This window comes from Falco cherrug, chromosome 3 (genome assembly GCF_023634085.1).
Source record: "Falco cherrug isolate bFalChe1 chromosome 3, bFalChe1.pri, whole genome shotgun sequence".
Taxonomy (NCBI): domain Eukaryota; kingdom Metazoa; phylum Chordata; class Aves; order Falconiformes; family Falconidae; genus Falco; species Falco cherrug.
Window position 1 is genome coordinate 19,147,850 of NC_073699.1, and position 12,160 is coordinate 19,160,009.

Sequence of the window (12,160 nt, forward strand, 5' to 3'; positions counted from 1 at the left end):
ATCCCCTTAGAACAAAAAAACCCCAAACCCAGAACGCGTATTTTACATGTCTACTAGAATGAAACCTTTAAAATTATCCAGGTGAGCAGCGCTTTGGCTTCAAAAGCTGTTCTGGTATAAACGTGCAGGTTAAGGAAGTACAGGATGACTTTTTCAGCTCATCACCTCCAAGGCTGCACGGTGCACAAGGCAAAATGGACCTTCCTGGATGGACAGACTGGTAAGGCAGAGAGGGGAAGCAGCACTGCAGTAGTTAAAACACAGCACACTGTGTGTACGGTGATATCATGAGGCAGGGCAGAGAGCTGGGGTAGCTGCAACATCACCTAGGTGTTGTTAATGAGCAGTGGTGTTCCTGAGAATATTTACATCTTGAAGAAGCCCTAGGTTTGGTCTTCACTTTGTTGTGTCCCCATTTCCCATAGTGCAGTGTAGGGGGCTTTGGGAAACCCCATCTGGGAAAGCCTGAGATTTCATGAGTTTCCCCTTCTGCTTTGGGTCAGAACTGAGATTAAATGGAAAAGTTACCCAAACACATTCCCACCCACCCCCACAGAGGCACTGGGCCAGGATACTAACAGAACAACTCCACAATGATGCAATTAATTTATCAAAGCACGGGACACTTAGGTTCAAGTATTCATTACAAGATCTTACAAAACTTCCATTCCCAGGGCCAGGGCCGAGGAGGTGCGAGCCGTCTAGGACCCACCTCCCCAGGCCAGCGGGCAAACGGCAGCAAGGCGCAGCCGCCGGCTCCCCTGAGGCGGGTCCCGCGGCGCTGGCAAGGCCGGCGGCACCCGGCCCAGGTTTGGCGGAGGGACCACCCGGCCCTCTGCCCCCAGCCCTTGCAGCGGCCACGAGACACCGCCACACCGCCGCCGCGCCTCAGGCGTCCAGCGGGCAGCCGCGGAGGGAGCCGGGCCGGGCCTACAGCTCCCGGCGGGCCGCGCGCCGCGCCCCACCTAAGATGGCCGCCGCCCGCCGCCTCCGCTCTAGCCCGCGCCGCCGCTGACGGTGCTCCCCGGCGGCTCGCCGCCGCCCTCGGTGGGCTACCGGAGGAGCGGCCCGGCAGGGGGCGCGCTGCCGCCGCGGGCGGAGCGGCGGGATGGAGCCGCTGGGGGGCTGGCAGTTCGAGGACTCCCTCTTCGCCCCGAGCCGGGAGCGGGACCCGGGCGGCGGGGCCGCGCTGCCGAGCGGCGCCAAGCGCTGCGAGCCTTGCGTGAGGAGCGGGGGGCGGCGGGGGCGGCCGGAGCGGCCGGAGGGGTGAGGCGGGGGCCGGCCTCAGCCCCCCTGACGCGTTTGTGCTGTGCCCGCAGTGGTTTTGCGGCGAGGCGGACGGCGGGGAAGGCGACGGCGGGCTGACGGCCAGCAAGTTCCGGGCGGACTGGGCCTACCGGCGGCGGGAGTTTGAGGTATTTCCACGGCCTGGCGCCTGGGCCCTGGGCCGCGGCAGGTGTGGGGCTGTAAAGCAGGGGGATCCTGTAGTCCCCGGTGGGCCGAGTGAATGTGCACGTGTATTCCCATAAAAGCCGAGCCACAGCCTGGGGGTGACTGGAGTGTGCGGGGTGGTGATGTCCAGCGCGATGGCCCCTCGTTTGTGCTGAAAGCCTGACAGCCCCACGGGCAGCCGCGGTGACCCGGTGAAGAGCCGGCCTTGCTGGCTGAGCTGCGGTCAGGCCACCGTGAGTAACCTGTGTTCTGGCAAGCTCCCCCAGCCACATGTCGTCTTTCCAGGAATCCATGTGAAGTCAGGGTAAACTGGCCAGAAATACCGCTCTGCGCCCGGCGCAGATCCAAATCAGGCTTGCACGTCCGAGCAGTTCAGTAGTGAGCAGAGCTGGTATTTGTGGCCATGGAAGTCACAGTCAGCCAGGGTTAAGCATGTCGATTTCTCTTCTCCTGGAGATAATACCCTGTCCCACAAAGGCTGTCAAATCCTGGCACCCACCTGGCTGCCGCTCACCTTTCTCCGAGCTGTCAGGTGAAAGCTGTCTGCAGTTGTCAGTCTCCTGATGGTTGGCTTACGAGCCTCGTCGTTAATTGCCCCACCTCTGCAGCTTCCCCTCACTCTTTATGACTGGTTGTGCCTTTGGGGTGTGTTTATGTTCCTCATTTCTGTCCCTGCCTGCTGTAGTCCTAGACCCAGCCCTCACTGCCTACTTCCTGAGCCATATTCCTGATCATGGATGCTCTCCTGCCTCTGTAGTCCTAGTTGCAGGATCCAGTCTTTTGTTACCTTGTTTCCTCATTGAAATGGGCAGCTTCAGCCCATGTTTCAATTGTAATAGCTTCTTACTCTGGGCTGTTGTTTGCATTACAGGCTCCCTGATTTCAGAGCCCTCAGGCTGACTTTTGACTCCACACCTTTCGCCTTGCCCATTGGATTTATGGATCTTGTACCTCAGTTAGCTTTGAAATCTCCTTTTTAATGTTATTCCACAGCTGCTGCTGCCTTGTCTATATCCGACAGATGCTTTCCAGTCTCAGCTGAGACGCCCTGAAGGGATTCATAAGTGTGTGCTAAAAAGAAAGATGCCTCAGGCTGTGGTCAGACATGGCTGCTGACCCTCAGGAAGAACAGACACTGTGACAGAACCAGAACTAGTCTGCACATAAAATTACAGATTTGAGAGCACCGACCTTAGAAAGAGGGCTGGAAATAAGTAAAAGGGGGAAGTAATCTCTTAATTTGTTGTGAATACTTTTTTATGTCAGCCTAGGCCACTTGATAGGAAATGCCAAGGACAGCAGAGATCTAAGCTGTGCTCATTTTTAGGATATAGGTGACTGTAGAATCTGCTTGGGATTCATAATGCCTGATCCTTGCCAGGTTATATACCTTTGTCACGTAACAAGGCAAACAGGGGTGTCCTGCAGACCTCTGATCTGTTTTCACCAGTGGCTGCTGCACTCGCTGGGCAGAGGGGAGCTCCCCCTTTCACTTGAGAAGGGATGCAAACTTAACAACAGGGAAGAAAAAGATTTGAGCCATTTTACTAGGAAGTATTTAGGGTCTGTCACCTGGAAGCTCTTTCTGTTAGAACCGTTCAAGTTTGCAAGGAATAATTAAATATCAATTTTGAAAGATGGGAGAATGAGCATTGCTCTTCAGTCTTCCGGTCTGCGCACTTACACAAAGGGGGAGGAACCAAGACCGCAGTCTTAGCTTCACTGAATACTTAATTTAATGTATTTAAATGTTAATTGGAGTCCTGGTGAGTGCCCTGAGTGAGCTACAGAAGTGTTGCTTGTTCTCGTCCTTTTCCTTTGCCCAATTAATATTGAATTATTTAATGCAAATTAGAACCACCCTGCAGGAGCTACGGCAATTCACCTTCCTTATGGTATTCTATGACTTGCTGGTTATTCATGTGAGGTGAGGTATTTGCAGGTTCAAGCCTTCCCATAGAGAATGTCATGGATTTGAAACAAGGTTCCTCAAATTTAGGTTGAGTGCTCTGATTATCGAGTTGATGGCTGCGGGAAAGATACCTTGTGTCCCATATTACTCAGGCTGGTAGATGATCCCTTCTGGGTCAAGCCTGGTGGGGGTGAGGTGGACAGATGTGTAGTGAATCCTGTGCCAGGGCTTAAACACAAGTTAGGACTCGGGTTGCTCATCACCATCTAGGTTTGGCTGTGTAGTACCAGGGCCCTTGTCTGTTGCTGGCATAGGTGGTAGCTGAGTCTGGGGAAATGAAAATGTGGACTTTAGCTCCTGAATTCCCTTTGTGACTGTAGTCATAAACAAAACATGCTGTCAACCTTGCTTTTAAACGAAAATATCTCACTGTTTTGTTTGGCTTTTCTTTTTGTCGACACTACTAGAAAGCCCTGTGTGAATACTCAAACTGCTTGCTACTCTTACCTGCCAGTAACATTGCAATGAGACGAGATGTCCAGGAGGGCCAGGCTCGGTGTTTATCTCGCTTAGGAAGGCACAAGGAAGCTCTGGATATTGCAGAAAAAATGGTACATAATGCAATCTTCCTTTTAAGTTTTGAACATTAAAATATTGTCAGTAGTTCTTTTATATGGACTGTTTTCTGGAAAAATAATCTTCCTGTGTATAATCTTTTAGGATGTTCAGTGCTCAGAGTATTTGGTAAACAGAGGGTAACTGTCACTGCAGATATAATCACTCTTTAGAAATCAGAACACCCTGTACCACAATGAGCTCCCTGTGCAGGGAGGCTGGTAGTCCTGGAAGGGACTAAATATCATGCTCTGCTAGGCAGAATTAATGTAATGTAATAGGAATGATAAGAAAGGGGATAAATGAGTGCTTAAATCTTTCCACTATAAAAGTGATGGTTCAAAACTCCCTATTTATAGCCATATACTTGCTGCCAAACTGCCACCAAGCAGTATCTAACCGCTAATTGAGTTTTTCCCATAAAGGAAAAAATCTAGAGGCTCTGAAGTTTGCTAGAATTTGGCTGCTGCTGTTCATTTTATATAAAAGGTGCTCATACTGCAAAGAAGTATGCAGCTGTATAGAACTCTGAAGGCAAATAAGCAAATGACAGTATTCGGGGCCTTCTTGCCTTTCAGACTGGAACAAGGCAGCTAGAGGGAATGCTGTCGGCTTGATCATGTATGATCTGAATCATGTTGTATCATTTAAAATTAAGAGCACAGTTTTGTACAATTTAATTACCGTTACTGGTATTTGTGTGTCATTATTCAGGGAGACATTTTTTTAGACTCTAAAGTATGATTCTGTTCTACTCTGGTTTTTAATCTGTTACCTTTTGTTTCTAGAGAAATGGTGCTACTAACACAGATCACTTAATGACGGTTCTCAGCCTGCAGTTCGCAATTTACCAGGGTCTGGAAAACGTAGAAAAAAAGATCACGTGTCTGCAGCAGCTGATCTGCTTACATCCTTTCAACCCTTGGTACTGGAAGTTACTTGCTGAAGCTTATATGGGCCTTTTACAAAGTTTTTCTCCATTAGTCATTCCAGAAACAAATCTAAATCAGTCTGAAGAGGTTAGTGTCAGTGATAGTAGTTTCAAAACACCAACTGCAAGAGAGATTAATTTGCAGCTTCACAGTTCAGACAGCCAGAAAGAAGGCCCTCGGTCCAGCCTTGCTACAGAAACAAAGGGGCAGAATGCAGTGACTTGTAGCAGCAGCCAAGCTGTGAAAGAACTCTGCGCTTCAGAAGAATCAGAAAAGACAGACGAAGGGAAACACGCAGTTTCTGAGTCCTGGGAGCAGAACATGTCAAAAAAAGTTGGGATAAAGGCATGTGCCTCATTTATTAGAGCAAGGTAACTAAACATATTCTCAGAATAACGTTAACTTCTCTAAATTGAGAACAGTTTAAAGCGTGTTTTTCTCAGCCTTCATATTTTCAGTTTACATTTTCAATTTAAATGTTTGTTTCAACATTGGCCATGCTAACTTAGAAGCACCCTGCTATTGCTTCAGATCTAAAAAGCAAAATCCATTAGCATGGTAGCTGTGAACAACCTAAATCTGAGTGGAAAGAGTAAACCAGTGTCATGCACTGTTGAGAAGTAAAGCGTTTTTTAATGACCTTATATAAATCTTTTCCAGTAATTATATACAAAAGGACTTGTTCTTCAACAAATGCTTCTGTTGGAGCATGGTTTTTTTCCTGGTTCGGTATTAAAGGTACCGCAGCAGAAGTGCCCCAAGGGGAAAAGTAGCCAGTCTTCCTTTTGCGTCTGCCACCTGTCTTATTTGCTTGAAGCCTCATGCTTCAGCAAAAATGTATTTTATAATACCCCCGTCTGCATAATGGATGAGGTTGAAAAATTAACTCTGTGACAGACAACTGATTGACAGGGCTGCATTAAAATGCTCTTTCCTTTTCTTCCCTCTCTTCCTAAATGTCTTGTGCACAACAAAAATCCCCAAAACATAATCTTTCAAAGACATAATTAGGAACTGGGTTTGTTGAAATAGTCTTGGATTTTTTTTCCCCCTGTCTTGCCTCTCAGTAATGTATGAGTCACTGAACGTATTTAAAGCCATTTAATGAACTTCCACAAATGTTTACAGAGAACACTTTGTAACTGTCCTGTTAGGGCAAGATTTAAGAAATATAAAAAAGATATAGTAGCTTTTAACCGTACTCAGACTAAGAGATGGTGACTTTAATTACTACTTGGGAGAAGTTAATAGATAATACTGATATTGAATATTCAAAGCTACATTCATATTAAAATAATCTGTGTTGCTTGTTCTGGTGTATATGGTTCAGCATTAAGACAATTATAAAGTGTGGGATTTCGTCGCTTGGCTCCACAGCTTCACAAAGTCTTACTGTGGTTTATATTTGCAGATACACTTGTCCAGGGTAAGCTTCTCCTGTGCCCAGGGCTTATGTATTAAATAGGTTATCTAATGTTTTCAGGTTTTGGATTTTAAGTGAGGTGTGGGTGTTGCATAAACATATGTGCAGGGTAAATTGCACCTGGAAAAGTATTTTAGTATTGGGATTTGTAGGAAATAACATTCTGTGTTAAAGCATCATGAATAATTGACTCTTGTAGTTTTGCCAACAAAAAAGAAAATTGGACAAATGATTTTTTGTTTAATTTTCATTGAGATTTCTTTCTTTCTTACGTTACGTTGATGAACATTTTGAAACAAAAATGTTTTACAAATTAAAAATGTTTTCCATTTTTATTTTGAATTTCCCAGTCAAAACTTCACTGAATTTATAAATGGTTTGTTCTCCTAGATTTGCAGATGTTGTTTATAATGTTCAAACAAAAACTTCCATCTTAAGTGTTCTCTTCATAAACCCACACACCTTTATTATAACACCTGCTTCATGTAACTTTAGTAAATGTGTTAAAAAAATTGTCATTCTTTATGCATAAAGCTTAAATTAAACATAGTTTCAGTAACGATACTGCTAAATCTCTTGGTTGAATATACTTAGATATTTTCTCTGCTGACGTGTTTTACAATCCTTGTGTGAGGAAGACTCTGGAAACTACCATCGCTCGAGCCGTTGCTGATAGAGTCCCTCTGTGACGTGAAGCCATGTTGTGAGCATGACACCTAACCTTCACAGGATCATGGTGGTGACCTCTGGGGCACTGCCTTGAACATAAAACTGTGATGAAAGATTTTAGAAACTATTCCAGGGTTGGCCTGTGTGGGGAGGATTTTTTTGTTTGATATTTGTCTAACACCCACACCCCACACCCCCCACACCCCAGATTTCTGGCTTTTTAGGTTACAAAGATAATCACTGCCATAGGTAAAAATGTGCTGCTGTCTGGTTAGGCCTTAAGGATGTGGGACACCTGATGTACTGCAGTTAATGCTAGTAGATCCGCACTTTGAATTGTGTGACAAATACATGGGGAGAAGAACATTTGCACAGAGCAACCAGAGATACTTGGCATGTTGCCTTTCAAAAGTACCTCTCAGTACTTCTGTCATAACATGGATATACCATACCCATAGTAGATTGATACGGATGTATTAATTTTTTTGCAGTCGGCAAAACTCAGGAAGAACTGGTTTAAAGTATTACATTTTGGTTGATTTTAGGTTTGCTGACTTACTCTTTTGCCAGCTGTGCCTTGTTTTAACTGCCTCTTTAATTTCAGGCTTTTACTTCAGCTTACCCAGTTGCAACAGTCGTCCTTCGTGCTAGAGAATAACAGAAAAGGACAAAAAGAAATTGATGACAAAGTGGCACAACTTGGTTTCCGTGAAAATTCCTTGCTGTTGATGACCAAGGTAAGGGGTTGTTTCATAGTGTGCAAGTTCTCAGCTATACAAAGACTGGTTGAGGTACCTGAGCCAGTTCAGGCACAACGTCCTGTAAGCATGACACTCCTCTGAGCTAATGAACTGTGCCAGGAAGCACAGTAAATTAGTTGGGGCGGGTTGCCGCGGTAGCGTGTTATCTGGAGCTGACAGTGATGCATATGTAGTGCTGGCTTGTGTCATGCAGGTGTATCTGTTCTGCTGAGATTCTCCTTTTGGGAATGTTCAGGGTTCCAAGTTTCTCACTGGACTTGTGTTTGCAGATGCATCATCGGTGTTTATTTCCTGGGATGCAGATTTTTATCTCGGGAATTTTAGATGCCTCAAAGTGAATCACAAGTATGAAATAGAAGTGGATATTACTTTGATGGCCACAGCAGTATTAATCGCTTCCAGAAAAAGTATTAAACATTTTTCAGAAAAAAGCCAGAGACATCCTTTTACATTATTTCTTTGTTCTGTTTGGTGTACTGGGTTCTAGTTTTAAAGAAATACAAAGGAGGTGAGTAACGCTGCATGGCTTTCTTTATAGAGATGAAGCATTTTTAATGCTATTTATAGAGTTTCGGACTTACATCTTAAGGAACAAAAGGAAGCCAGTGAGATTTTAGCTTTGCTGTCCGTAAGTTGGTGAAAGCCAAGCCTCTGCCGGGTTGGCAGGCAGTCTTGTGGAGCTTCATCCATAAGAGGGCAGTAGGATGCAGACTATCTCAGGTTTTGAAAAAGTTGAGAGAGGAAACTTCTGTCTTTGCTTCAGTTGGTCTCACACCCCCTCAGGAGTAGATCGGTGTTGGTGCTGTTGCAAGGTGAGCACTGAATGCAAAGTTGGCGTTGAAATTTCCGCTGCTACTCCAAGAATAAAAATCCCTCTGTACAAGCGCAGCCAGAAGCTGGGCAGGGTTGTGCGGCTGTGAAGCTTGGGCTCTTTGTTCTCAGTGTTTATTGCAGACTGCAACAGGCAGACAGCTTGATCATGACTTGGAAACTTCTCCTGGATGGCATGTGGTTCATGTGTCAAGGGCTTTTCTTGTTAAAATCCGTTATTAATGTCACATTTGCTGTTTTCTCCCATCTTCTTTCTTACTCTGTTTGCAGGTTATGGGGCAGGATATTATACCAGAAAAACTGAAGGAGGAATTTCAAGGTGAGGTAAAGTGCATAGGCCCTTCAGCACTGTCATCATTGGTAACTGCATCAGCCACAGAATTTGAAAACAAATGGTTCAGTAATCTCCAAGATCATTTATGTCACTTCAACAGACAATTCTGTTCAGATATATATCTCCCACCATCAGTAACTTAAAGGTTTTGTTGTATTTATTCTCGTATCTCCAAATGATTGTGGAATGGTGTATGCAATAAACTTCATATTACATTTTTAAAGAATTCTTGTTGTATATCTTTTAAGAATAGATATAAATCTCTGTATTTAAACTCCTAACCTGTCATCATTTTCTTTGTTTGCTGATTCGTATTTAAAATAACAAGGAATCCACTATAAAACTGAGCTTTCAGTTCAGCTTTCAGAAGTAGCTTTCTGTCATAAACCTCATCATGTTGTGCTTGAAGTGCCCGTGATTTTTTGAGGCCTGCGATGCTGGTGGGGTGGAAGGCTTCCTTTACAATGTCCAGTTTGAAAGTTTCTTGGTATCAAATTCTGTATTGTTGCAGTTAGAGCCATGGAATTAGCCATTTTCTTAACTCATTTTTTTAGCATTTCTTGACTAATTGACATTGTAGTGATTTCCTGTTCAGAGGAGTAGCAAGAAATCTTAAATATATTTATGCTGAGAAATTGTGAGTAAGAATAGTTCCACGTTTAAGGAAAAAATCTTAAGTAAATATTTAACTTTGAACTGTAAGGAGGTTTTCTTTCTTCAAAGCTGTGTTTTTTGCAGGCATAGAACTAGCTGTAGTCTTCAGTGTGCTTAGACGAGGGAGGAGAAAAACTGTCAGAGTTGTTTATATGTACTGAAGAGAGTTCAGTCAGATCGTATCCTTTGTAAAACCTTGCAAGGAAGAAGATCTTTGCTTTTGTGAGAACTGGCAGCGTTGTTTCTGCATGATACAGCTCCTTATGTTATGCTTTCAGTTGATAATGATATCACTTTGCTTTACTTTCTGCAGCATCAATGCTACATGCTTTGGGCTTCTACAGAAAAAGGCAGACATTATCCTGTAGTTTCTTTTGCTTGAAATAATTTACATTTGAGGCAAACAAGGTGTGCTCTTCTCCCATCTTCTTTTAAACTGTGTGACTTAAATTCTTTGTGGCTTTTTGTAATAGTGGTTTTTAATGGATATAGTTTAAAACCAGGAATCTCTTAGTCATAATTTTCTGTGCCTTCATGTTTTCCTGTGTTTTCTTTCTGAAGTACTAAAGTGTACTGAAACTTTAACTCATAATTGAATGGTAATTCAAGACATGTGAGCACTTTGTATCTGCTACTTTTAGTTGAATTTTAAAGCTTTAAGACAGTGGTTAGGGAACCTGTCGCTAACGCTTGGTATGATACAGCCCTCTGCTAAGCTGTCTGTGAAACCTCTCCGGAAAAATAGAATATCACCTTCAGCCATGTCAGATTATCTTTGATAGTTTGGTGACTTAATGCAATTAAACCACATCCTGGTCAGCTTGTTATGAAAGGTGATGACTTGACAAGTATACTTGGGTAAGCATTAATGCACTCATAATGTATTACAGAATATTTGGTTTAGTCATGCATGTGCTTTGCTAGGTGGAAATTTGTGTGTGTGTATAGAGCACTATATTTGGATGGTAGTGAAGCCCTCCTGATGGGCTGGGGATGCTTTTAAGACTAACTGGTGTCATAAGTTTTAAGTAGAGACTGTCCATAATGTGCTGTTAATTAATTACAAAGTTTGCATCAAGAGTAGAATGTTTTACAGTAGAGACACAGAAAATGTGGAAAGCTTAATGCCAAACATGTCAGCAAAAAAATGGAACAGGGACTTCTCCCGGTTTCTTCTTAAACTTTAGATCACTAGTAGCCACATAAAAAGGCTATAATTTGTTTTGCCACAGCCCTTGAGTAGGTTCAGTAGCTAGGACATCAGAGTACAGCTTTTGTGGATCCAGGTCTGTACAGATACTGAATGGGAACTTGTCAGCTGATTTGGCTCCACAGTTCAGAAGGTGGAAATAGCATTGGATCTGTTGTAGCAACAAATCAAATACTTGCCAAACGTTGTCATTTTGTGACTGAGATGTCCAAAATACACAGCAGCTAGCCAAGGTGATTTGGAAACTTTTTGGTGTGTGTGCAGATTGTTTGAATTGAGGTTGTGTGTTAGGCTGGGAACAGAACAGTTAACTCCCCACTGGCTCCGGGAGTGGAAGGCAAGTGGCAGTTCTTAAGAACAGGCAGTATTTTCACAAACATAACAATAAAGTAAAAATGTTGGTCTTGACTACTGCAGAGAAAACAACGTGAATGTTGTTTTGAATGTGTCGCAGTTAGTGTTCCAAATAACCAGTGTTTATTGCACTGGGGCTATTCTTTTGTCCCACTTGTGCCCAGCTATCTTGCATCTCAGCTACTTCAATTCCTCCTTTTTTGGCCTGCCCCTCACTTTTCTGGCATGCTGCTTCTAGCTCCAGTTTTCTGTTTCTGATCATATCTCACAAGGGGCTTTGTTTTTCGATCTTGCATTTGAGCCTCATCGTTGCTACTACATTCTACATAATTCTACATCTGCCTATAATAGGTTTCTTTATGTTTTGGCTCTTCTGATATTATTGCTATTAGTGCAGGCACCAGTACTCTAAGTTAAACAAAAGTTTAATATTAAAACTGCAAGTGAGAATCCGTTAACAGTTACAGAAGGTTTGATTTTGTTATTTTGACGTTTTCTTGTGTTACAGACACTTTGGGAAGGACCCTCTGATCCTGGTTCTGATGGTTCTGAAAATGACTGCTGTGTACACACAGTAAATGCAGTCTAATTGTGTGTCTTGCTACTGAGCGTTTGAATGCCACTGGCTTTGAGGTGAGGGAACATTTTGGTGCTGTAACTAGTGACGTTAACACAGTTTTCTCCATAACAGAATCATAGAATGGTTTGGGTTGGAAGGGACCTTCAGAGATCATCTGGTCCAACCCCCCTACCATGGGCAGGGATGTCTTGCACTAGGTCACGTTGCTCAAGGCCCCCGTCCAGCCTGGACTTGAACACTGCCAGGGGTGGAGCATCCACAGCTTTGCTGGGCAACCTGTTCCAGTGTCACACCACCCTAATCATAAAGAATTTCTTCTTTATATCCAGTCTAAATCTACCCTTTTTCAGTTTAAAACCATTACTTCTCCTGTCACTAGTGGGTTGACCTTGGCTGGCTGGCTGGCTGCCAAGTGCCCACCCAAGCGCTCTAT

General features: G+C 43.8%; 1 protein-coding gene across 1 annotated transcript; it reads left to right on the plus strand.

Moving 5' to 3' along the window:
• Window positions 1-825: 825 nt before the first annotated feature.
• On the plus strand, window positions 826-9,155 carry C3H8orf76 (chromosome 3 C8orf76 homolog). Its single transcript, XM_055703855.1, has 6 exons — window positions 826-1,222; window positions 1,320-1,415; window positions 3,832-3,975; window positions 4,768-5,282; window positions 7,608-7,740; window positions 8,866-9,155. The coding sequence occupies exons 1-6, from the start codon at window positions 1,109-1,111 to the stop codon at window positions 9,070-9,072; spliced, it is 1,209 nt and encodes a 402-aa protein (XP_055559830.1). The 5' UTR covers window positions 826-1,108; the 3' UTR covers window positions 9,073-9,155.
• The last annotated feature ends 3,005 nt before the right edge of the window (window positions 9,156-12,160 follow it).